The sequence below is a fragment of the Tachyglossus aculeatus genome, chromosome 2 (assembly GCF_015852505.1).
Source record: "Tachyglossus aculeatus isolate mTacAcu1 chromosome 2, mTacAcu1.pri, whole genome shotgun sequence".
Lineage (NCBI taxonomy): Eukaryota > Metazoa > Chordata > Mammalia > Monotremata > Tachyglossidae > Tachyglossus > Tachyglossus aculeatus.
The window spans coordinates 139,651,637-139,678,228 of NC_052067.1; the positions used below are offsets into that span (position 1 = coordinate 139,651,637).

At 47.1% G+C, this 26,592-nt stretch overlaps 1 protein-coding gene across 1 annotated transcript in view; it reads right to left on the reverse strand.

Annotated features, from left to right (window-relative positions):
- Positions 1–1,206: 1,206 nt before the first annotated feature.
- SPCS2 (signal peptidase complex subunit 2) overlaps positions 1,207–26,592 on the reverse strand; it is a 39,915-nt gene continuing 14,529 nt past the window's right edge. The window contains exons 2-5 of the mRNA XM_038742264.1: positions 15,846–15,929; positions 14,818–14,978; positions 7,091–7,225; positions 1,207–2,186 (exon numbers count right to left, since the gene is read on the reverse strand). Coding sequence (XP_038598192.1) covers positions 2,000–2,186; positions 7,091–7,225; positions 14,818–14,978; positions 15,846–15,929 — 567 coding nt within the window. The 3' untranslated portion in view covers positions 1,207–1,999. The remainder of the gene's footprint in view (positions 2,187–7,090; positions 7,226–14,817; positions 14,979–15,845; positions 15,930–26,592) is intronic.

Genomic DNA, 26,592 nt, shown 5'->3' on the forward strand with positions numbered 1-26,592 from the left:
TAATCAATCGTATTTATTGAGCACTTATGGTGTGCAGAGCACTGTACTAAGCGCTTGAGAAGTACAAGTTGGCAACATATGTTTTATAATATATAACATTATATACACATTATACTATATCATATATTTTATATAATATATTATATTATAATATATAATTATATATTATAATTATATATCATATAATTTAATATTTATTTATTATTATATAATATATAAATTATATTAATTTTATAAAATATATAATAATTATATATAATATATAATTATGACATATATTATAATATATAATATAATATCATATATAATGTTTTAATAGCATTTTTCAAGCACTTGCTTTGCACACCGTAAGCGCTCAATAAATATGATCGAATGAATGAATCCACCCCAGTGCTTGAACAGTGTCTGGTACGTAGTAAATACCATCAAAAAAAAAAGAAAAAAAGGTTGAGCACCTAATTCGCTTTTAATCAATCAATCGTATTTATTGAGCGCTTACTGTGTGCAGAGCACTGTACTAAGCGCTTGGGAAGTACAAGTTGGCAACATATGTTTTATAATATATAATATTATATACACATATTATATATAATATCATATATTTTATATAATATATCATAATATATAATTATATATTATATAATTTAATGTATAATTATTATATAATATATAAATTATATAAATTTTATAAAATATGTAATGATTACATATAATATATAATTATAATATATTATAATATATAATATCATATCATATATAATGTTTTAATAGCATTTTTCAAGCACTTACTGTGTGCCAAACGCTGGGTTGGGGTTGGAAACTGTCCTAGTCCTACTTGGGGAACACAGTCTAAAGAAACAGAAGAATAATAGAAGAATGGGTATTTAATCCCCATTCCACAGTTGAGGGCACCGAGGCCCAGAGAAGCGAAGCGACAGTCACAGCAAGCAACTCACCGATGAGGTAACAGGCCCAGAGAAATGACTTGTCCAAGGTCTCCCAGCGGACTAGCGGTAGAGTGGGAATTAGAATCCAGATCCTCTGATTCCCAGCTCTTTCCACTGGACCACAATGTTTCTTTATCGTGGGTTCGGCACCGTACTACAGCTTTCGATGTTTACGGTGGTCTCTGCCCTCGAGGGGTTCAATCTTCCGGAGGATCAGGCTTTCCCTTTAACCCATGAAGACGGCCACACAGTTTTCACATCACTTCTATGCTTTTATTGAAAAAAATTCATGTAGAAAACGGCAGCTAACGAGGGGCACGCTGGACAGAAACCGGTGGAAATTCGCCCGGGGAGAAGAACGTGGAGAACATACAGAGCCTACCAAAAAGCTATTACTTTATCTCCTGGCCCAGAGCTCAAAGCTCGACATGGACAGCACAACCTCCCATTTCGAGTCTATTTTCAAGAAAATTAAAAAAAAAACCCATCCAAATAAATTCGGGAATTGAGGAACCGCCTTTGAGGGACCCCCGTCGACATGGACTTTAAGGGTTCTGCAGGGCGGAGCGACCAGAAATGGTCCTAAAAATAAAAGGGATTCAGGGAATACGATGAAACGGGCAAAGCGTCCACATTTAAAGAGGGTTCCCCGGACGGGGCTCGGGCACAAAGTTATTTCAGAGAAAAGCGTTGCGAGGAGGTATAAAGGAGGGTGTCTATTCAGCTCCAGGCAGAAGCTTCTTCCCGGATTTTTTGGCGGGTCGGAGGCCTGACCTGATCCCAAAACCCCGAGGGAATCCACGCGGGCCTTTAAAGCACTAAAACAACGGGCCAAGATGGACAACTCCGACCCGCCCGGAGGAAATCCAGCTTCTCCAGAAGAGAACCGACAGCCAGGACAAAACAAGAGACATTAACATTCCTTACTTTGCTTTATTGGGGCCCTTTTTTTTTTTTTTTCTCCTTTTTCCTTTTGGGAAGGGGGGGAGGGAGTGCCGTTTCATTCATTTTTATGGAGCACGATCCCAGCCGAGGAGGGGGGGGCGGGATGCCTATTTGATCTTCCTTTCCGTGGCCAGGCTGTCGTGGAGCTTGGAGATTTCGGGCTCGTAAGTCTCCATTACTAACATGCCACTGTCGTCGAAGAAGGCGGCGATGGACTTGGTGAACTCCGCTTCCCGCTGCTGCCAGGTTTTGCCACTGATAAAGGTCAGCTTCAGGGTGTATTTGTCATCGAACCTGCTCCCGGGAAAACAGAAGTTCAGATGCCCAGAAAGTCAGCAAACACAAAGACCTCTGACACAACCCAGGCAGGTCAAACTGGTGCCTCCACACCAAATCCTGAATGATTTGGACCCCGCTCTGGATTCGCCAAATAATTTCCCCACGGTTGACCCTGTCCAGGAGACCAAGAACTTAGCTTTACTCAAATCTCAAGCGTAGCATCCAGTCCTCTGCACGCAGTAAACTCGAAATCGATAGTATTATTGGACTGTAACCAGTACCCCCGCAATCAATCAATCAATCAATCAATCGTATTTATTGAGCGCTTACTATGTGCAGAGCACTGTACTAAGCGCTTGGGAAGTACAAGTCGGCAACACATAGAGACAGTCCCTACCCAACAGCGGGCTCACAGTCTAGAAGGGAGACAGAGGACAAAACCAAACATACTAACAAAATAAAATAAATAGAATAGATATGTACAAGTAAGATAAATAAATAGAGTAATAAATATGTACAAACATATACACATATATGCAGGTGCTGTGGGGAAGGGAAGGAGGTAAGATGGGGGGATGGAGAGGGGGATGAGGGGGAGAGGAAGGAAGGGGCTCAATCCGGGAAGGCTTCCTGGAGGAGGTGAGCTCTCAGTAGGGCCTTGAAGGGAGGCAGAGAGCTAGCTTGGTGGATGGGCAGAGGGAGGGCATTCCAGGCCCGGGGGGAGGACGTGGGCCAGGGGTCGATGGTGGGACAGGCGAGAAGGAGGCACGGTGAAGAGATTAGCGGCAGAGGAGTGGAGGGTGCAGGGTGGGCTGTAGAGGGAGAGAAGGGAGGTGAGGTAGGAGGGGGCGAGGTGAGGGAGAGCCTTGAAGCCCAGGGTGAGGAGTTTCTGCCTGATGCACAGATTGATTGGTAGCCACTGGAGATTTTTGAGGAGGGGAGTAACATGCCCAGAGCATTTCTGGACAAAGACAAACCGGGCAGCAGCATGAAGTATGGATTGAAGTGGGGAGAGACACGAGGATGGGAGATCAGAGAGAAGGCTGATGCAGTAGTCCAGACGGGATAGGATGATGTTCGACCAGCAGCAGAATTGAAAGGCCGGGGGCAAATGCCTGTGGCGGCTGCTGCTCACCGTTCTGGGTAAGGTTAACCGAGCCCACCAAGGCCGAGGGCACCGGCTAGCGCCTAGTGGCTAGCGGCCAGGCCGCACTGCTCCCTCTTTTTCCCAGGGGGACACAGGCTGAACCTGGGTGGGGCTAGCACCTCAGGATGGCAGGAATCAGTTCTAGCCTCTGGACTGGAAACTTGTTGTGGGCAGGGAATGTGTCAGTCCTATTAATGCATTGTGCTCTCCCAAATGCTTCGTACACTGCCTGGCCCACACTACCATGCAGGACTCACCGGCAGGGAGTCCCGGAGGGCACCAGTCTCCCCGACAGCTCAGAAATCCGGGCACCGGGGTTTCCCAGTTCCGGTCCTGGCTCCAGGTTCTGACATCTCGGCGAGTTGCAGGTACCTGACAGAGACTTGCATTTCAAGTGTAGTAATAATAATAAAGAAGCAGCATGGCTTAGTAGAAAGAGCACGGGCTTGGGAATCAGAGGACGTGGGTTCTGATTCTGCCTCTGCCGCCTGTCTGCTCTGTGTTCTGCACATAGTTAAGTGCTTAACCCGCACCGTTCAGGGTCGCACCCAGAGAGTTTCCAGTACTCTACCAGTCTCGACGACGGGAGGGAGAATCAAGCAGAGGCATATCTCTGTCTCCCCCTTCTAGACTGTGAGCCTGCTGTTGGGTAGGGACCGTCTCTATATGTTGCCAACTTGTACTTCCCAAGCGCTTAGTACAGTGCTCTGCACACAGTAAGCGCTCAATAAATACAATTGAATGAATGAATGAATTCAGGGTCGCCCCCGGAGAGTGTCCAGTACTCTACCAGTCTCGATGATGGGAGGGAGAATCAATCAGAGGCATATCTGTCCCCCCCATTCTAGACTGTGAGCCCGCTGTTGGGTAGGGACCGTCTCTAGATGTTGCCGACTTGTACTTCCCAAGCGCTTAGTACAGTGCTCTGCACAGTAAGCACTCAATAAATATGACTGAATGAATGAATGAATTCAGGGTCGCACCCGAAGAGATTCCAGTACTCTACCAGTCTCGATGACAAGAGGGAGAATCAAGGAGAGGCCTATATCAGTCTCCCCCTTCTAGACTGTGAGCCCGCCGTTGGGTAGGGACCGTCTCTATACGTTGCCAACTTGTACTTCCCAAGTGCTTAGTACAGTGCTCTGCACACAGTAAGGGCTCAATAAATACGACTGAATGAATATCCATATAGCTTAGGCGGTGGCTAGTGAGTGGAAGGCAATCTGCTACGGGTCAAAACTCCCCTGTGCTGGGCAGCGGCAGCATGGGAGCGAGTCGAGAGCAGACACTCATGTTTACCGTGCGGAAGGATGCGATGGTAAACCACTTTGGGATTTTCACCAAGAAAACTCTTTGGATCCACTACCAGAAGGACCGCAGATGGAGGTGGGGCGTTCTGGGAGAGACGTGTCCATGCAGTCGCTATGGGTCGGAGACGACTCCACGGCATCAGACAAGACAACCAGTACCCAGGACCGCTAACCCCTTTTCTTCATCATCTGGGAGAGGAGAGTCATGCTCTCTTAGGACCTTGTGCCTCGTTCTCGCCTGTCCCGCCGTCGACCCCCGGCCCACGTCCTCCCCCTGGCCCGGAATGCCCTCTCTCCCCACATCCGCCAAGCTAGCTCTCTTCCTCCCTTCAAAGCCCTCCTGAGAGCTCACCTCCTCCAGGAGGCCTTCCCACACTGAGCCCCCTCCTTCCTCTCCCCCTTCTCCCCTCCTTCCCCTCCCCACAGCACCTGTATATATGTATATATGTTTGTACGTACTTACTACTCTAATTTGTACATATTTATTCCATTTATTTTATTTTGTTAATGTGCTTTGTTTTGTTGTCTCTCTCCCCTTTCTAGACCGTGAGCCCGCTGTTGGGTAGGGACCGTCTCTATATGTTGCCAACTTGTACTTCCCAAGCGCTTAGGACAGTGCTCTGCACACAGTAAGCGCTCAATAAATACGATCGAATGAATGAATGAATGACCACTGGCCTGGCTGCTAGGGGAGAGGCCTAGGAGACTGAGTCAACATAGTCTCCTGTTTTCTTTCCAAGCGCTTAGTACAGTGCTCTGCACACAGTAAGCGCTCAATAAATACGATCGAATGAATGAATGAATGACCACTGGCCTGGCAGCTCGGGGAGAGGCCTAGGAGACTGAGTCAACATAGCCTCCTGTTTTCTTCCCAAGTGCCTAGTACAGTGCTCTGCACACAGTAAGTGCTCAATAAATACGATTGAATGAATGAATGAATGAATGACCACTGGCTTGGCTGCTAGGGGAGAGGCCTAGGAGACTGAGTCAACATAGCCTCCTGTTTTCTTCCCAAGCGCTTAGTACAGTGCTCTGCACGCAGTAAGCGCTCAATAAATATGATCGAATGAATGAATGATTGAATGAATGACCACTGGCCTGGCTGCTAGAGGAGAGGCCTAGGAGACTGAGTCACCATAGCCTCCTGTTTACTTCCCAAGCGCTTAGTACAGTGCTCTGCACACAGTAAGCGCTCAATAAATACAATTGAATGAATGAATGAATGATCACTGGCCTGGCTGCTAGGGGAGAGGCCTAGGAGACTGAGTTAACATAGCCTCCTGTTTTCTTCCCAAGTGCTTAGTACAGTGCTCTGCACACAGTAAGCGCTCAATAAATACGATTGAATGAATGAATGACCACTGGCCTGGCTGCTAGGGGAGAGGCCTAGGAGACTGAGTCAAAATAGCCTCCTGTTTCCCTCCTGGTTCATTTAAATAAAGGGAGCAAGTCAGGGTGACACAGAAGACGACTTCGACACCTGTCTACATGTTTTGTTTTGTTGTCTGTCTCCCCCTTCTAGGCTGTGAGCCCGTTGGTGGGTAGGGACCGTCTCTAGATGTTGCCAACTTGGACTTCCCAAGCGCTTAGTACGGTGCTCTGCGCACAGTAAGCGCTCAATAAATACAAGTGAATGAATGATTAATGCAGAGATTAATGCGGAGAATCCACCCTCGAAGCTCAGACCTTCCCGGCCCAATTCTCCCCTCAGGGACAGGGAGGTGGCAGGGAAGGGTAATTCGGTTCCCAAAGTACCAGACCAAATTCCCCCCGGGAATCTGACGTGGAAGACGCCATGTTTTCCCTGCCTTCTCTGGGCGCTACTGTGAAGCGACAGGAGCGGTGCTAGTGACACCCCACGCTCTCAGAAAACGCTCACATCTATTAGTTCTCCGTGCCCTTACAATATCCCTGGAGACTGGCGGGGAGACAGGGGTTCTGTCCCCGATTTTGCACATCAGGGAACAACAACAAAAAATACGTGCTCAGGGGGCACGGGAAGATTCGGAGATGGAGGGCGGAGGGAAGAATCTTGGCCTGCCCTTTCCGAACCCCGGAGATACAGGGTTCCCCTTTCCGGGCCCCGTCAAGATTGGGGCCCGAAGGAATAAATAAATATTTATTTATTTATCCATCCCCCCCATCTTACCTCCTTCCTTCCCCACAGCACCCGTATATATGTTTGTACATATTTATTACTCTATTTATTTTACTTGTACATATCTATTCTGTTTATTTTATTTTGTTAGTATGTTTGGTTTCGTTCTCCGTCTCCCCCTTTTAGACTGTGAGCCCAATGTTGGGTAGGGACTGTCTCTATATGTTGCCGATTTGTACTTCCCAAGCGCTTAGTACAGTGCTCTGCACACAGTAAGCGCTCAATAAACACGACTGATGATGATGATGATGAAGATGATCCAACTGTGACGCCGTTTCCCTTCAGGGCTGGAGGGCGGCCTTACCGTTTGAGGCTGGAAGAGAGCTGCCAGATGTCGTCGGGGTCCATGCCAGCTGGATCTTTGCGGTGGGCCACGAGGAAGATGCTCTTCTCCTTGTAGGAGGTATAGATGGTCAGGATTCCCATCATCACAAAATAGGTGCGGGCCGCGTTAAGGAATACGGCGGCAGGGACGGACGTCGGAAGTGAAGGACACCCGCGGGAAGCGCGCCAAAGGTTCGACCCCTTTGGAACCTGGAAACCTCAACCTGGGATTCAGAGGATCTGGGTTCTAATAATAATACTGGTATTTGTTAAGCACTCCGTGCCAATCAATCCATCATATTTATTGAGCGCTTACTGTGTGCAGAGCACTGTACTAAGCGCTTGGGAAGTCCAAGTTGGCAACGTATAGAGACTGTCCCTACCCAACAGTGGGCTCACAGTCTAGAAGGGGGAGACAGAGAACAAAACCAAACATACTAACAAAATAAAATGAATAGAATAGATATGTACAAGTAAAATAGAGTAATAAATATGTACAAGCATATATACATATATACAGGTGCTGTGGGGAAGGGAAGGAGGTAAGACGGGGGGCATGGAGAGGGGGACGAGGGGGAGAGGAAGGAGGGGGCTCAGTCTGGGAAGGCCTCCTCACTGTTCTAAGCGCTGGTTGTCCCACATGGGGCTCACAGCCTTATTCCCTCTTAGACTTATTCTATTTATTTTATTTTGTTAACATATTTTGCTTTCTGTCTCCCCCTTCTAGACTGTGAGCCCGCTGCTGGGTAGGGACCGTCTCTATGTGTTGCCAACTTGTACTTCCCAAGCGTTTAGTACAGTGCTCTGCACACAGTAAGCGCTCAATAAATACGATTGATTGATTCCCATTTTACACGTGAGGCAACGGAGGCCCAGAGAAGTGAAGTGACTTGCCCAAACTTACCCAGCTGCCAAGTGGCAGAGCCGGGATTAGAACCCACGATCTCGGTCACCCAAGCCCGGGCTCTTTCCACTGAGGCACACTGCTTCTCTTCTAATCCTGGCTCTGCTGTCTGCTGCGTAACCTTGGGCAAGTCACTTCACTGGGCCTCAGTTACCTCATCTGTAAAATGGGGACTAAGACTGTGAGCAGCACATGGGACACTGACTACGTCCAGTCTGATTAGATTGTATCAACTCGAGTGCTTAGTTCAGGGCCTGGTACATAGTAAGCACTTAAATACCATTAAAAAGAATCAGAGAAGCCGCGTGGCCCAGTGGAAAGAGCCCGGGCTTTGGAGTCAGAGGTCATGGGTTCAAATCCCGGCCCTGCCAATTGTCCGCTGGGTGACTTTGGGCAAGTCACTTCACTTCTCTGGGCCTCAGTTCCCTCATCTGGAAAATGGGGATTAAGACTGTGAGCCCCCCGAGGGACAACCTGATCACCTTGTATCCTCCCCAGCGCTTAGAACAGTGCTTTGCACATAGTAAGCGCTTAATAAATGCCATCATTATTATTATTAAAAAAACACACAAAAAATCCCCCAAACCAACCAAAAAAACCCGTGGGTCTTGGGTGAGATTGGTACCCAAGCATCAAAAAATTAACACTTCATTAATTCCCCCTTTCTGTCCCAAGATACAAGGGAGAGAAGACAGGGAAGGAGCCCATGACCCTTTCAGCTTCACGGGGTGATGCTCAGTGGAAAGGTCTCTGCCAAGATAGTTCCCTCCTAATAATAATAATAATAACGGTATTTGTTAAGCGCTTACTATGTGCAAAGCACTGTTCTAAGCGCAGAGGGGGAAACAAGGTGATCACGGGGGGCTCACAGTCTTAATCCCCATTTTACAGATGAGGGAACTGAGGCTCAGAGAAGTGACTTGCCCAAGGTCACGCAGCAGACAAGTGGCAGAGCCGGGATTCGAACCCATGACCTCGGACTCCAAAGCCCGGGCTCTTTCCACTGAGCCACGCTGCTTCTCCGTCTGCCCCTTCTAGACTGTGAGCCCGCTGTTGGGTAGGGACCGTCTCTAGATGTTGCCAACTTATACTTCCCAAGCGCTTAGTACAGTGCTCTGCACACAGTAAGCGCTCAATAAATACGATTGATTGATTGATTCTCCATTTTACATGTGAGGCAGCTCATGCTATGTGGGTGGCTGGGACCCACTCAGCATCGCTCTGCGACCAAGAAGGGTTAGAGGCCGCTCTCCTCCATCCAAGCTGAGGGGTTTGACAGCGGACAGTGAATTTCCTGTCAATCATCATCATCATCATCAATCGTATTTATTGAGCGCTTACTATGTGCAGAGCACTGTACTAAGCGCTTGGGAAGTACAAATTGGCAACATAGAGAGACAGTCCCTACCCAACAGTGGGCTCACAGTTTAAAAGGGGGAGACAGAGGACAAAACCAAACATACTAACAAAATAAAATAAATAGAATAGATATGTACAAGTAAATAAATCAATAAATAGAGTAATAAATATGCACAAACATATATACGTATATACAGGTGCTGTGGGGAAGGGAAGGAGGTAAGATGGGGGGATGGAGAGGGGGACGAGGGGGAGAGGAAGGAAGGGGCTCAGTCTGGGAAGGCCTCCTGGAGGAGGTGAGCTCTCAGCAGGGCCTTGAAGGGAGGAAGAGAGCGAACTCTCTTCCAATCTAGTCAACTGATCCTGAGATCTGTACGCTGGCCCGAGGATCGCCACGGCCCTCTGAGCCTCCGGAATCACGCTGGCCATCTCCCCTGCTCGAGTCTTCTGGGTGACCAAGGGTGAGTCCGTGGCTCGGTGGAAAGAGCCCGGGCTTTGGAGTCCGAGGTCATGGGTTCGAATCCCGACTCCGCCACCTGTCTGCTGCGTGATCTTGGGCAAGTGATCTTCCCCCTTTTAGACTGTGAGCCCGCTGTTGGGTAGGGACTGTCTCTATGTGTTGCCAATTTGTACTTCCCAAGCGCTTAGTACAGTGCTCTGCACATAGTAAGTGCTCAATAAATACGATTGATGATGATGATGATGAAGTCACTTAACTTCTCTGGGCCTCAGTTCCCTCATCTGGGAAATGGGGATTAAGAGTGTGAGCCCCACGTGGGACAACCTGATCACCCTGTATCCTCCCCAGCGCTTAGAACAGTGCTTTGCACATAGTAAGTGCTTAACAAATGCCTATTATTATTATGATTATTCACTTCTCTGGGCCTCAGTTACCTCATCTGTAAAACGGGCATGAAAACTGTGAGTCCCATGGACATGATTAACTTTAATAATAATAGTGCTGGTATTTGTTAAGCGCTTACTATGTGCAAAGCACTGCTCTAAGCGCTGGGGAGGTTACAAGGTGATCAGGTTGTCCCACGGGGGGCTCACAGCCTTAACCCCCATTTTCCAGATGAGGGAACTGAGGCCCAGAGAAGTGAAGTGACTTGCCCGAAGTCACACAGCTGACAGTTGGCGGAGCCGGGATTTGAACCCATGACCTCTGCCTCCAAAGCCCGGGCTCTTTCCACTGAGCCACGCTATCTACCCCGGCGCTGAGTACAGGGCCTGGAAAACAGTAAGCGCTTGACAAATACTCATTGTGGGCGGGGAATGTCACCGTTTACTGCTGTATTGTGCTTTCCCAAGCACTTAGTCCAGTGCTCTGTAATAACGATGGCATTTATTAAGCACTTACGATGTGCGCAGCACTGTACTAAGCGCTGGGGAGGTTACAAGGTGATCAGGTTGTCCCATGGGGGGGGGCTCACAGTCTTCATCCCCATTTTACAGATGCGGTAACTGAGGCCCAGAGAAGTGAAGTGACTTGCCCAAAGTCAATCAATCAATCAATCGTATTTATTGAGCGCTTACTGTGTGCAGAGCACTGTACTAAGCGCTTGGGAAGTACAACTTGGTGACATATAGAGACGGCCCCTACCCAACAGTGGGATCACAGTCTAGAAGGGGGAGACAGAGAACAAAACCAAACATACTAACAAAATAAAATAAATAGAATAGATATGTACAAGTAAAATAAATAGAGTAGTAAATATGTACAAACATATAATAATAATAATGGCATTTATTAAGCGCTTACTATGTGCAAAGCACTGTTCTAAGCGCTGGAGAGGTTACAAGGTGAGCAGGTTGTCCCACAGGGGGCTCACAGTCTCCATCCCCATTTTACAGATGAGGTAACTGAGGCCTAGAAAAGTGAAGTGACTTGCCCAAAGTCACACATCCGACAAGTGGTGGAGCTGGGATTTGAACCCATGACCTCTGATTCCAAAGCCCGGGCTCTTTCCACTGAGCCACGCTGCACATATATACAGGTGCTGTGGGGAAGGGAAGGAGGTAAGACGGTGGGGCTGGAGAGGGGGACGAGTCACACAGCTGACAACTGGTGGAGCCGGGATTTGAACCCATGACCCCCGACTCCAAAGCCCGGGCTCTTTCCACTGAGCCACGCTGCTTCTCTGTGCACAGTAGGCGCTTAATAATTAAAGCTGAAGGAACGAATGAATGAAATACCATAAAAAAATAAGTCACTCCTTCCCTCCCCCAACTCCCAACCACTAGCGTTGGGGGGAAGAGGCTGTTCTCTGACCAGCAGCCCAGCAACCTGCAATAATAATAATAGCAATGATAATTACGGTATTTATTAAGCGCTTACTATGTATCAGGCACTGTACTGGCAGTGGGGTTCCAGCACACCGCAGACTCAGAGTGAGTTCCTGGTGGAACCAAGCGCAAACCCTCTATCATCATCATCAATCGTATTTATTGAGCGCTTACTGTGTGCAGAGCACTGTACTAAGCGCTTGGGAAGTACAAATTGGCAACATCTAGAGACGGTCCCTGCCCAACAGTGGGCTCACAGGCTAAAAGGGGGTGATGGAGAACAAAACCAAACATACTAACAAAATAAAATAAAATAAAATAAAAAATAAAATAAAATAAAATAAAATAAAAAATAAAATAAAATTGCAGACTCCTGGTGGGCGGGGAATTTGTCTCCCAATTCTGTCACACTCTACTCTCCCAAACGCTTAGTACGTGCTCTGCATGCAGTACGTGCCAATAAATAATAATAATGATGATGGTATTTGTTTATGTGCCAAGCACCGCTCTCAGCCCTGGGGTGGATACAAGGTAATTAGACTGTCCCACGGGGGGCTCACAGCGTGGCTCAGTGGAAAGAGCCCGGGCTTTGGAGTCAGAGGTCGTGGGTTCGAATCCCCACTCCGCCACGTCTGCTGTGTGACCTTGGGCAAGTCACTTAACTTCTCCGAGCCTCAGTTACCTCATTGTAAAATGGGGATGAAGACTGTGAGCCCCACGTGGGACAACTTGATCACCTTGTATCCCCCCCCAGCCCTTAGAACGGTGTTCTGCACATAGTAAGCGCTTAACGAATGCCATTATTATTATTATTATTATTATTATTAATCCCCATTTTCCAGCTGAGGGAACTGAGGCCCAGAGAAGGGAAGTGGCTTGCCCAAGGTCACCCAGCTGCCAAGGGGCGGAGCCGGGATTGGAGCCCACGTCCTCTGGCTCTTTCCACTGAGCCACGCTGCACCAGTGCTTGGCACACGACTGTCACCGTGGAGTTTCATCCCCTACGGCTGGTGCGCTGAGAAGGGAACAGCTTGGAGTCTGGAGCCCTGGGTTCGAGATCCGCCTGCTGGGGCTACGTCACTAGTGTAGACCCACCTGAGGTATCCCGTGGACAGGCACGGCAGAAAAGCTGGAGAACGCAGGCGGGGAACACCCGACGTGGAGTAGTAGCAGCAGCATCGCGTATTGGAAACAGCAAGGGAGTGGGAGTCAAAAGGACCTGGGTTCTAATCCTAGTTCTGCCACTCGTCTGCTGTGTGGCCGTGGGCAACTCACTTCACTTCTCTGGGCCTCAGTTACCTCATCTGTAAAATGGGGATTCAGACTTTGAGCCCCATGTGGGACAGGGACTGTGCCAACCCGATTTGCTTGTATCCACCCCAGTGCTTAGTATTCATTCGTTCAATCGTATTTATTGAGCCCTTACTGTATGCAGAGCACTATAAGGTGCAGAGTACAGTGCCTGGCACCTAGTAAGTGCTCAACAAATACCGCATTTCTTATCATTATTGTAGCCCACTGTTGGGTAGGGACCGTCTCGATATGTTGCCAACTTGTACTTCCCAAGCGCTTAGTACAGTGCTCTGCACACAGTAAGCGCTCAATGAATACGATTGATTGATTCACTCATTCAATCATATTTATTGTGCACTTACTGTGTGCAGAGCACTATAAGGTGCAGAGTACAGTGCCTGGCACCTAGTAAGTGCTCAACGAATACCGCAATTCTTATCATTACTGTTATTATTATGTGAATTCATTCATTCATTCAATCATATTTATTGAGCGCTTCCTACGTGCAGAGCACTGTACTAAGCGCTTGGGAAGTCCAAGTTGGCAACATCTAGAGACAGTCCCTACCCAACAGCGGGCTCACAGTCTAGAAGCGGGAGGCAGGCAACAAAACTAAACATATTAATGAAATAAAATAAATAGAATACGCAGGAAGTGCCCAATAAATAGGACGGGAAGGGACGAGTGAATGGATCCTTTCGATGGGATGCAGTTCCTGTCCCGGCCAGGGGCTCACAATCTACAGCGGAGGGACAGACTGGTAGTATTAGCCCTGTTTTACAAAGACTGAGGCCCAGAGGGGTTAAGTGACTTGCCCAAGGTCACACAGCAGGCCGGGGACAGAGACGGGACTAGAATCCGGATCTCCTGCTTCCCAAGCCCCGTGTTCTTTCCACTGGGCCACGCGTCCTCCCAGATGGACACCGAAAAGGTCTTGCAGAGTAATCTCAGGGCCTTCTGTATTTTGCCAACTTGTACTTCCCAAGCGCTTAGTACAGTGCTCTGCACACAGTAAGCGCTCAACAAATACGATTGATTGATTGATCACACCGCAGGGAACTGGGTAGGTATGCCAGTGCTCCCAAAGGACTCACGGAAACCTCGGCAAACTAGGGGGACAGAGCGGGTATTGGCTCATGCGGGCTCTTGCTTTGAAATCCGCCACCTCAAAGATGCCGGAGTCACTTTAATGCCAACATCGCCACGAATCCGCTGCGAAAACAGCCTACAGGATCAAAAATGCCACCGTGTCCTCTGTTTACCTAGCATACACGGTATTAATGATCTAAATATCGGGGGGAGAATTCTACTTTGACCAGCCGCGAACCCGTTCAGTAACTCTATCTGAAAGGTATCACTAGGTATTCAGAATTGATGAAAATGTACAACTTACACCACCCGGAAATCCCCGGATAAAACAACAGGCCTTTCTGACCATCACGAAATCCCCCATTTACCAGATACCTCACACAGCGCCAGTATCATGCTGGGGTCACTCTGGCCACAAACACACGATTGTTACACAACGCTGCACCGAACACAGCTGGCACGGATGGCAGAACGCTGGTAGGTCTGCGCAAACCACCATCTTTACAATCAAATACTTCAAGCAGATTCCCTTTCCTCAAATAGGGGAGGCTCGGTCCCCGTTTCCGAGGGGGGACCCCATCGATCGCTGGCCAATCGACAACGACGACGAAAAGGGGGGATACGCAAACGCGGGGATAACCCCAGCATTTGTCCTGAATGTATCCCGACTTCAGCGACCCCCTCGGGAATACGCTCCCTCCGCCCACCCCAACCTTCCGGGGCCGGAGGGGAGAGCGTCAGCTGGTTCAGGACCCGATGCCTGTGGTGAAGGATATGATATGACACAGAAAGCCAGGACCGGCTTGGACTCCGGGAAGGGGTGAAGATAATCCCAAACCAAAGCCACCATGGCAAAGAGGCAGGAGATTGTGCAGATGATGAGGCGGCCGTCGATCAGACAGAAGTTCTCCACGTACTTGTACTTCTCCAGAAGGATCTGAGGAAAACGAGGAACCCGGTTAACGGCGTATTTGACTTTGTTGGAACTGACCCGCTTTTTGAGGCTACATTTAAGACTGAGACTTTCAGACTCATTTGAATTTACGTGCCCTGTAGGACACCAGGTGATTCTGGATGCGACAGAGAAGATTTTAGGGAAGATGATTTTTATCCACTTTTCCTTTCACGGTCTGGCTTTTTGGGGCAGTCAAGAGGCAGGTGAATTCTCCCAACAGATAGGAGAAGTGCCTTCTCAGACTGAGCCTGCTTTTCCATTTTCTCTGAGCCCACAGCTTAAATGCTCCACCTCAGATGGCTGCACCAAACCGAAAGATGGGGGGATCTCACAACGTTTCCTTCACTCCGAAAACGTGCATCTTGCAGTTGGCTATCATTTTTTGCGACTCCCCATCACACGGTCTCTAAATTGCCTAACAAAAGTCTTCACGGTAGTCAACAGAAGCTTGATTCTAAGAAGACAAACAACGTTCACCCTTTCTTTCCCAGTGAGAACCACTTGAAGTCATTAGCAGTCAGGGCCAGAGATGATTATTATAAATAGACAACTGGAGATCAGCAAAAAAGCACTCTACCAGGCAGCGATGTTTAAGGCCAACGTAATAATAATGATGGCATTTATTAAGCGCTTACTATGTGCAGAGCACTGGGGAGGTTACAAGGTGATCAGGTTGTCCCACAGGGGGCTCACAGTCAATCCCCATTTTCCAGATGAGGTAACTGAGGCCCAGAGACGTTAAGTGACTTGCCCAAAGTCACCCAGCTGACAATTGGCGGAGGCGAGATTTCAACCCATGACCACTGACTCGTCAACTGGTAACTTCACTAGCCACTGGCCCACGAGTACCTTTTTGGCCGAATCATCCAGGGAGTTCTTCACAGCGGAGCCATCCCACTTGTCGATTTTGACGGGTTTGTCGTCGATCTTCCACTGTAACACAAATGGAAGAGTTCTGCATCGTGAGTCTGGTGTCTTCCTGAAACAAAAGCATTTACCTTGCCCGGTGTGAGGCCCTTTAGAGGCATCGTGGGCTGGACAGAAATGCCTGCAGCTGGGCAACGGGTCGCATTCGCTTTCCATCCACTGATGGCGGCTTATGTATTACAAGAAGCTGCGGCCCCCACCGCTCCTCGGTCACAGTCTGCTAAAGCCAAAGACACCACACCGAAACAGTGATAACAATGACAATAATGACAGCGGTATTTGTTCCGTGCTAAGCACCGTAAAGTGCTGCGGCAGTTTGCACCCCCAAACACCGTGCTGAATTTAGGGAGGGGATGTCTTCTAAGAGCAGAAAACAATGGGACTGTAATCAGTCAACAACGTTATTGGTGTAAGGGCAGGGGGAAACGGCCTGTCCTTGCTGCTTGCTGCTGTTATCCGAAAGGACAACTGAGGCAGCCTGGGCTGGGGACCCTCCTATGGCGATGCCCAAACTGGTCCCGGCCTTTACTTGGCTGCTTACTGTCCTCCAAAGGGAGGGGACGGACCGCCCTGACTGGAGGGGCCTCTTGGCCGGGGGATGCCAACGGCGAACGGGACGCAGTAGGATCAATCAATCAATCAATCAAATTTATTGAGCGCTTACTGTGTGCACAGCACTGTACTAAGCGCTTGGGAAGTCCAAGTTGGCAACATATAGAGACGGTCCCTACCCAACAGCGGGCTCACGGTCTAGAAGGGGGAGACAGACAACGAAACAAAACATATTAACCAAATAAAATAAATAGAATAGTAAATATGTACATGTAAAATAAATAGAGTAATAAATCTGTACAAACACATATACAGGTAGGATGTTCTCAATGCCCCTCGGTCGAGGGCTTAAACAGTGTCAGAGATCACATCACCCCTGGGCTGAGGCCTTAATGGAAGCGGGATCCGGTGTGTTTGATGTTTTTCTGTATGTCAATAAACGTTTCTTCCTGTGATACCTGATACTGTGGTTTATTCTGTCGGAAAAGCTAATAACAATAATAATAATAATGGCATTTATTAAGCGCTTACTATGTGCAAAGCACTGTTCTAAGCGCTGAGCACTACGAATCCCCCAAACTCCATCCCGACTGGACTCTATTGGGACCTGGGTTAATCAGATTGGACACAGTCTAAGTAAGAGGGAGGACGGGTACGGAATCTCTATGTTACAGCTGAGGAAACTGAGGCACAGAGCAGTTAAGTGAGTTGCCCAGTCACATAGCCAACAAGTGGTGGTGGTGGTGGGGAATTAGATAGAACCCAGGTCCTCTGACTCCCAAGCTCTTTCCACAACGCCACACTGGTTCTCAGAAGCTTAACAGTGGGCTCACAGTCTAGAAGGGGGAGACAGAAAACAAAACATATTAACAAAATAAAATAAATAGAATAAATATGTACAAATAAAATAAATAAATAGAGGAATAAATACGTACAAACACATATTGGAGAAGCAACGTGGCTCAGTGGAAGGAGCACGGTCATGCCGCCAACCCTCTGCCCACATCCTCCCTGGGGCGTGCAACTCCCTCCCCTTTGATACCTGCCAGTTTTTCCTTCTCCCCACCTTTAAAACCCTCCTAAAAGTGCATCTCCTCCAAGAGGCCTTCCCTGACTCATTACCCCAATCCTCCCTTCCCCGTGCATTGACTATGCACTTGGGTGTATATCGCTTCAAATGTGGATAATTCCCCCCAGCTCTTAAGTGCGTGTCCTTGTACTTCCCAAGCGCTTAGGACAGTGCTCTACACACAGTAAGCGCTCAATAAATACGACTGATTGATTGATTGATCCTTAAACTCTCCTGTGTAATTTGTGTTACGGTCTGTCTCCCCCTCCAGAGATTCTAAGATCCCCATCAGGGATCCCATCTGGTGGTATCAAATATTTCTTTCTGCATCAGATCTTTAAGAGACACCTATAAGACTGTGTTGAAAATACAACTGAGACTTTTTCCTCATGGCTGGGTCATCACAACACTATGTTAGGAAATATCTGGACAGTGTTAACAGCCATTGGAAAACCTGTAGTACATATTTACCATTTTTTTTATTTTATTAATGATGTGCATCTAGCTTTAATTCTATTTGTTCTGACGATTTTGACACCCGTCTACATGTTTTCTTTTGCTTTCCGTCTCCCCCTTCTAGACTGTGAGCCCGCTGCTGGGTCGGAACCGTCTCTGTATGTTGCCGACTTGTACTTCCCAAGCGCTTAGTACAGTGCTCTGCACGCAGTAAGCGCTCAATAAATACGAATGAATGAATGAACTTAACTTGGAGCCAACTGACTGACCCAGCTGAGGTGGAAAAGGATGGTGCAGGGGAGAAAGAAGGTCATCACTTAACAGCAAAGGCTCCCGGCGGGAACAGCACAGGTCCGGGCTGGGGGTCAATTCCTGATTTCCAACTTAGACTGTGAGCTCCATGCGGTCAGGGACTGCGTCCGACCTGATTACTGGAATCCTGCTAAGTCAAGGGGCAGGAGACCCTCAAAAAGAAATTATAGTTCCTTGAAGGCCATCACTCGGATAAAGATGTGGACATAGGAGGAGAAAGAAACACACAAACACACATCTAGCTAACAAAAATGCAAAAGACACCTGCCTAAATGAAATGGGAGATGTTGGAGGACCTGGCTCAGTCAGCACTGTCCACTTAAAAACTGGCTCCCTCCCTTGTAAAACCCTCTTGCAAATCCATAAATCTTAAACCCTGAATTGTTTATTTTTTCAGGCTTTAAGCTTTTTTCAGGGCAGGTGGGCAAAGTCCCTTAGGTGCCCACCCGAGGGGCAAATTGGCTCTAGAAGGCAAGACTGCGGATTACACAGATGGGTCACCTGGCCGACCGGGGGTCTTCCCTCCATAATCAATCAATCAATCAATCGTATTTATTGAGCGCTTACTATGTGCAGAGCACTGTACTAAGCGCTTGGGAAGTGCAAATCGGCAACACATAGAGACAGTCCCTACCCAACAGTGGGCTCACAGTCGGTGTCTATACAATAGCGGCAGAATAGTTTTACTTCCTCACTGAAGGGGCGAAAGAACTGAACTCCAGGGGAGATTGACGATCAACCAATGGTTTTTATTGCGTGCTAACAGTGCGCACAGCGCTGGACTACGCACTTGGGAAAGCAGAACATAGTAGAGTTGGTAGACATGATCCCTGCCCCATTTGAGCGCTTGCTGTGTGCAGAGCACTGTACTAAGTGCTTGGGAAGTGCAAGCTGATCATTGACCACAGCACCTGTATATATGTACATATGTTTGTACATATTTATTACCCTATTTATTTATTTATTTTACTTGTACATATCTATTCTATTTATTTTATTTTGTTAATCTGTTTGGTTTTGTTCTCTGTCTCCCCCTTCTAGACTGTGAGCCCGCTGTTGGGTAGGGACCGTTTGTAGATACTGCCAACTTGTACTACCCAAGCGCTTAGTACAGTGGTCTGCACACAGTAAGCGCTCAATAAATACGATTGACTGACTGATATGTTTGTACGTATTTATTACTGTATTTTACTTGTACATATCTATTCTATTTATTTTACTTTGTTAATATGTTTTGTTTTGTTGTCTGTCTCCCCCTTCTAGACTGTGAGCCCGCTGTCGGGTAGGGACCGTCTCTATATGTTGCCAACTTGTACTTCCCAAGCGCTTAGTACAGTGCTTGGCATACAGTAAGCGCTCAATACGATTGATTGATTCCTCTCCCTTTCCTCCCCCTCTCCATCGCCCCCCCGCCTTGCCTCCTTCCCTTCCCGAATAAATCAATCGTATTTATTGAGCGCTTACTGTGTGCAAAGCACTGGACTAAGTGCTTGGGAAGTACAAGTTGATCATTGACCACAGCACCTGTATATACGCTTGTACGGATTTATTACTCTATTCATTGTACTTGTACATATCTATTCTATTTATTTTATTTTGTTAATATGTTTGGTTTTGTTGTCTGTCTCCCCCTTCTAGACTGTGAGCCCACTGTTGGGTAGGGACCGTCTCTATATGTTGCCAACTTGTACTTCCCAAGCGCTTAGTACAGTGCTCTGCACACAGTAAGCGCTCAATAAATTTGATTGATTGATTGATTGATTTTCCCATCCTGTAGTTGTTTCCTATATCTGATAAGGTAAGGGCTGTTTCCAAACTGCACCTGAACAAAGGAAAGCCAAATGCAAGTGGTTCAGTGGGAAGATGCAAATGGATGAAATATCACAGCTGAAGTGATTAAGACCCAGACAACTCTAGTTTTTCTCTTCTGCCTTATTAAAACGATATTTTTCCTCCAGTAAACGCCATATGGCAGCCTGCTACAATATTGATTCACGCAGTCTTCATTAAACACCTGTCGAGGCTGTGAGTCACGAGTGACATCTCAATTAAAAATACTATTTAACCGAGAAGAAATAGACAAATATTTTGGCCAAAAGGCTCTCACTTAGCAGCCAAGCTAAAATGAGAGGACACGAATTTCAGATGCCGGGAGCCTTGAATTTTGTTAGTATGTTTCTCGTTAGTATGTCTGGTTTTGTTTTCTGTCTCCCCCTTTTAGACTGTGAGCCCACTGTCGGGTAGGGACCGTCTCTATATGTTGCCAACTTGTACTTCCCAAGCGCTTAGTACAGTGCTTTGCACACAGTAAGCGCTCAATAAATATGATTGATTGATTGATTGAATTACTGAGATGAGGAAGTTAATGTAAAGCCAGTAAATATCAAGGTGTTTGATCTATAGAGGAATTTTCCTCCAAAACAGCCATGCACCGTTTTGGGCAGTGAAACACCGGAGAAACGTCTCGTCCTCCAATTCCCAGCACAGCCTTTCCCGGCCATTTTCAACTGTGAAAAGCTGTTACGCACAGGTTAAAACAAATCCAGCGTTACTGCTTCGGACTGGATAGAGAAACAACCCTGGATAAGAGCAATCAATCGCATTTATTGAGCGCTTACTGTGTGCAGATCACTGTACTAAGCGCTTGGGAAGTCCAAGTTGGCAACATATAGAGACGGTCCCTACCCAACAGTGGGCTCACAGTCCAGAAATAAGATGAACTGGAGCGATCAAATAAATGTGCACTTAGAACTAGAGTGGCGACAGACTGAGCCCCTTCCTTCCTCTCCCCCTCGTTCCCCTCTCCATCCCCCCCATCTTACCTCCTTCCCTTCCCCACAACACCTGTATATATGTTTGCACATATTTATTACTCTATTTATTTATTCATTTTACTTGTCCATATCTATTCTATTGATTGTATTTTGTTAGTATGTTTGGTTTTGTTCTCTGTCTCCCCCTTTCAGACTGTGAGCCCACTGTTGGGTAGGGACCGTCTCTATATGCTGCCAACCTGTACTTCCCAAGCGCTTAGTACAGTGCGCTGCGCACAGTCAGCGCTCAATAAATACGACTGATTGACAGCTTGTCTATTTCAAAAAGCGTTGTCAATTCCCAAGTGAACACTCCTTCCGCCGAAGACAAGCCGATTAAAAGAGGAGGCTGGGTTTCGAATTTTGCTACGCATCTTATGAAACAGCCGAGGACTGAACAACCTTCAGATCGAACTGTTTTGTCCCAATTAAGCTTTTCCACAGCCAACCTCTTTCAGGAAACCTATTCTTTCGCTCTCCCATTCAGTCCTCCTCCTCCTCATTTAGCTACTTCAGAGATACTCCCAGCTGTCTCTGCTAGCTCTGTTTTAAGCATCCTTTCTTCGGGGGCTGAAGGGTGCTTCTTTTCAACCTCTGCTTCCAGTTCCTAGGCTCGCTTGCAAGGCTAGCTGCATTAAGCGCTTAGTACAGTGCTCTGCACATAGGAAGCGCTCAATAAATACGATTGATGATGATTCCAATATCTACTCTCTCCTGCTTCAAAGACTTATTGAAGGCACATCTCCTCCAAGGGGCCTTCCCTACCGGCATCCTCCTTTCCTCTTCTCCCACTCCCTTCTGTGTCACCCTGACTTGCTCCCTTTTCTCCTCCCCCGACCACAGCTCTTCTGTCCCTACCTGTCCTTTATTTATTTCTCTTCACGCCTGTCTCCCCCTCTAGACTGGAAGCTCATTGTGGGTAGGGAATGTGTCTGCTTACCGTAACGCCGTGCTCTCCCCAGCGCTTAGTCCAGTGCTCTGCACACAGTAAGTGCTCAATAAATACAACCGAATGCACGAATACTGTTTGAGTACGTCGCGGGGGTGAATTTCTCTCCTGAGCTCTGCCGCAAGTTTGAAGAGGACGCTTAGCACTTCACTTGGGGAGCCTGAAGAGCAAGGTCAGCCACACACAAGTCACTACAACGCACTGTACTGAACGCTTGCGAGGCTACGCTCCAGCAGCGAGCAGACACGTTCCCCGCCGCAACGACTCACAGTCTAGAGAAGGGGATGGGGCGTGAGGGACAGGGTGGGGGTATCCGGCCATTCAGTCGTATTTATTGAGCGCCCACTGTGTGGAAAGCACCGTACTGAACGCTTGGGAGGCTACGCTCCAGCAGTGAGCAGACACCTTCCCCGCTGCAACGATGACACGCAAATTCGGGAAGCGTTCCATGTTTATTCTATTTATTTTATCTTGTTAATATGTTTTGTTTCATTCTCTGTCTCCCCCTTCGAGACTGTGAGCCTGCTGCTGGGTAGGGACTGTCTCTATATGTTGCCAACTTGTACTTCCCAAGCGCTTAGTACAGTGCTCTGCACACAGTAAGTGCTCAATAAATACAATTGATGGAATGAATGAATGAATGAATGAATGAATGAATGAAAAAAGGGCTAGAAATTCTTAAACCTGCAGTCACTTCCTGCACCATCTATGTTCCTCCTGCTGCCCCCAAGGTCAATTCTCAAAATATTCACTCGTTCGATCATTATCTATTGAGCGCTTACTGTGGGCGAAGCACTGTACTAAGCAACTGGAAGAGTACCATATAACAACAGACCCATTCCTGCCCATAATGAGCTCACAGTGTAGCGGGGGAGATGGGCATTAATATAAATACATAAATTACATATACATATATACACACACACACGTGCTGAACTGTCTCTATATCATCATCATCAATCGTATTTATTGAGCGCTTACTATGTGCAGAGCACTGTACTAAGCGCTTGGGAAGTACAAATCGGCAACATATAGAGACAGTCCCTACCCAACAGTGGGCTCTATATGTACACACACACATGTGCTGAACTGTCTCTATATGTGGCCGACTTGTACTTCCCAAGCGCTTAGTACAGTGCTCTGCACACGGTAAGCGCTCAATAAATACGAATGAATGAATGAATGAATGAAGGAGGAAGTACGAGCGACGCAGAAGGGAGTGGGAGGAGAGGAAGGCTTAGTCAGGGAAGGCTTCTTGGAGGAGGCGTGCCTTCACTAAGGTTTTGAAGGGGGGGAGAGCAATTATCTGTCTGATATTCATGGGGCTCGCAGTCTCAATCCCTATTTTACAGATGAGGTAATGGAGGCACAGAGAATAATAATAATGATGGCATTTATTAGGCGCTTACTACATGCAAAGCACTGTTCTAAGCGCTGGGGAGGTAACAAGGTGATCAGGTTGTCCCACGGGGGGGGCTCACAGTCTTCATCCCCATTTGACAGAGGAGGGAACTGAGGCCCAGAGAAGTGAAGTGACTTGCCCAAAGTCACACAGCTGACAATTGGCGAAGCCGGGGTTTGAACCCGTGACCTCTGACTCCAAAGCCCGGGCTCTTTATTTTATTTTGTTAATATGTTTGGTTTTGTTCTCTGTCTCCGCCTTCTAGACTGTGAGCCCACTGTTGGGTAGGGACTGTCTCTGTATGTTGCCAACTTGTACTTCCCAAGCACTTAGTACAGCATTCTGCACACAGTAAGCGCTCAATAAATACAATCAATTGATTGATATTTATTACTCTATTTATTTAACTTGTACATATGTATTCTATTTATTTTATTTTGTTAATACGTTTGGTTTTGTTCTCTGTCTCCCCCTTCTAGACTGTGAGCCCACTGCTGGGTAGGGACTGTCTCTGTATGTTGCCAACTTGTACATCCCAAGTGCTTAGTACAGTGTTCTGCACACAGTAAGTGCTCAATAAATATGATTGATTGATTGACTGATTTCCACTGAGCCACGCTGCTTCAAGTGACTTGCCCAGGGTCACACGGCAGACCCGGGATCAGAACCCATGACCTGGTGAATCCACTACACCAACATTTCAGGCTGCCTTGCTCAGCAGACATCTTTCTGGGGGCCAAATCTACCAGGATAAAGTGTTTTTAACACTTTGGGATACGGCAGTGACTAAAACCAAGCTTTTACCTTGAAAATCCATTAAGTCTAGTTCTAAGGTACCAAATTTAACCTTCCCTCATTTTTAGACTGTGAGCCCACTGTTGGGTAGGGACTGTCTCTATATGTTGCCAACTTGGACTTCCCAAGCGCTTAGTACAGTGCTCTGCACACAGTAAGCGCTCAATAAATACGATTGATGATGATTGATGATGATACAGGCAGATGAGAAATGTTGCACTGGGGAAATGTCGGTTTGTTGGGGTTGAACTCGGCACTGAAAACGAACCTAAATTGGAAATGACGACAAACAAATTAGATAATGAAGGTGCCCGTTAGGGGAAATAGCTAAAGGAAGTTTTTGCTCTTTCAAGTTTCATCCCCATGTAAAAAGCAAATCATAAATTCATTCATTCATTCAATCGTATTTACTGAGCGCTTACTGTGTGCAGAGCACCGTACTAAGCGCTCGGGAAGTACAAGTTCTTACAAGTTCAAAACGCTAATTAGATTCACCAAGTGTTTCAAAAAGGTGATTAGAGGGGGAAAAGTTAGTAGTGTTAGACCTGCCTGGGCACGCTGTTTTGCCAGTCACATCCTCATCACTTTCTTAATTTATTCTCTTGTTTTTTTCACACCCCTAACTCCTGTTTCGTGAATTTACGTCAACTGGCTTTGCCTGCTGGCTCCTCCGTGGCAGTTCTGCTTCTTTCGAATAGCAAGCGCTTACTACAGTGCTCTGCACACAGTAAGCGCTCAAGAAATACGACTGAATGAATGAATCTCCCGAGTGCAGTCTTTTAGACTGTGAGCCCACTGTTGGGTAGGGACCGTCTCTATGTGTTGCCAATTTGTACTTCCCAAGCGCTTAGTACAGTGCTCTGCACATAGTAAGCGCTCAATAAATACGATTGATGATGATGATGAGTGCGGTGCCCTACGCGCCTGACGGTGATGGGTCAGTACCGGTGACAGAGAGGAAGAACAGTGCTTGGCACATAGTAAGTGCTTAGCAAATACCATCAAAAAAAGGGAAAATTTAGGAAGGCTTGTAGATTGCCTAATTAAACAGTCAGCAGATTTACGATGAACGATTAGAGGGAACATGTTGGGATGTTAAAAGGTACAGTTCATTCATTCGTTCATTCAATCGTACTTATTGAGCACCACCTGTGTGCAGAGCACTGTACTAAGCGCTTGGGAAGTACAAGTTGGCAGCAGATAGAGATGGTCCCTACCCAACAACGGGTTCACAGTCTAGAAGGGGGAAATGGACAACAAAACAAAACACGTGGACAGGTGTCAGGTCGTCAGAATAAACAGAAATAAAGCTAGATGCACATCATTAACAAAATAAATAGTAAATATGTACGAGTAAAATAAATAGAGTAATAAATCTGAACAAACATATGAGAAGCAGCGTGGCTCAGTGGAAAGAGCACGGGCTTTGGAGTCAGAGGTCACGGGTTCGAATCCCGGCTCCGCCACATGTCTGCTGTGTGTTCTAGACTGGGAGCCCACTGTTGGGTAGGGACCGTCTCTATATGTTGCCAACTTGTACATCCCAAGCGCTTAGTACAGTGCTCTGCACACAGTAAGCGCTCAATAAATACGATTGAATGAATGAATCTTGGGCAAGTCACTTAACTTCTCTGAGCTTCAGTTCCCTCATCTGTAAACTGGGGATTACGACTGTGAGCCCCCCGTGGGACAACCTGATCACCTTGTATCTCCCCAGCGCTTAGAACAGTGCTTTGCACATAGTAAGCGCTTAACAAATGCTATTATTATTATTATATACAGGTGCTGTGGGGAGGGGAAGGAGGTAGGGCGGGAGGGATGGGGAGGAGGAGAGGAAAAAGGGGGCTCAGTCTGGGATCAGTCTGGGTACAGTTCTCACTTACGTGGATAATAATAACTGCAGTATTTGTTAAGTTTATTTGTTGTTTATTTATTTATTTATTTATTTTACTTGTACATATCTATCCTATTTATTTTATTTTGTTAATATGTTTGGTTTTATTCTGTCTCCCCCTTCTAGACTATGAGCCCACTGTTGGGTAGGGCCTGTCTCTATATGTTGCCAACTTGGACTTCCCAAGCGCTTAGTCCAGTGCTCTGCACACAGTAAGCGCTCAATAAATACGATTGATTGATTAAGTGCTTACAATGTGTCACACATTGTACTAAAAGCTGGGGGAAGTACAACAAAATAAAGTTGGACAAAGTCCCGGTCCTCATCATGTTCGCTAAATAACGATGGTATTTGTTAAGCACTTCCTATGTGTTAATCAATCAATCATATTTATTGAGCGCTTACTATGTGCAGAGCACTGTGTGTT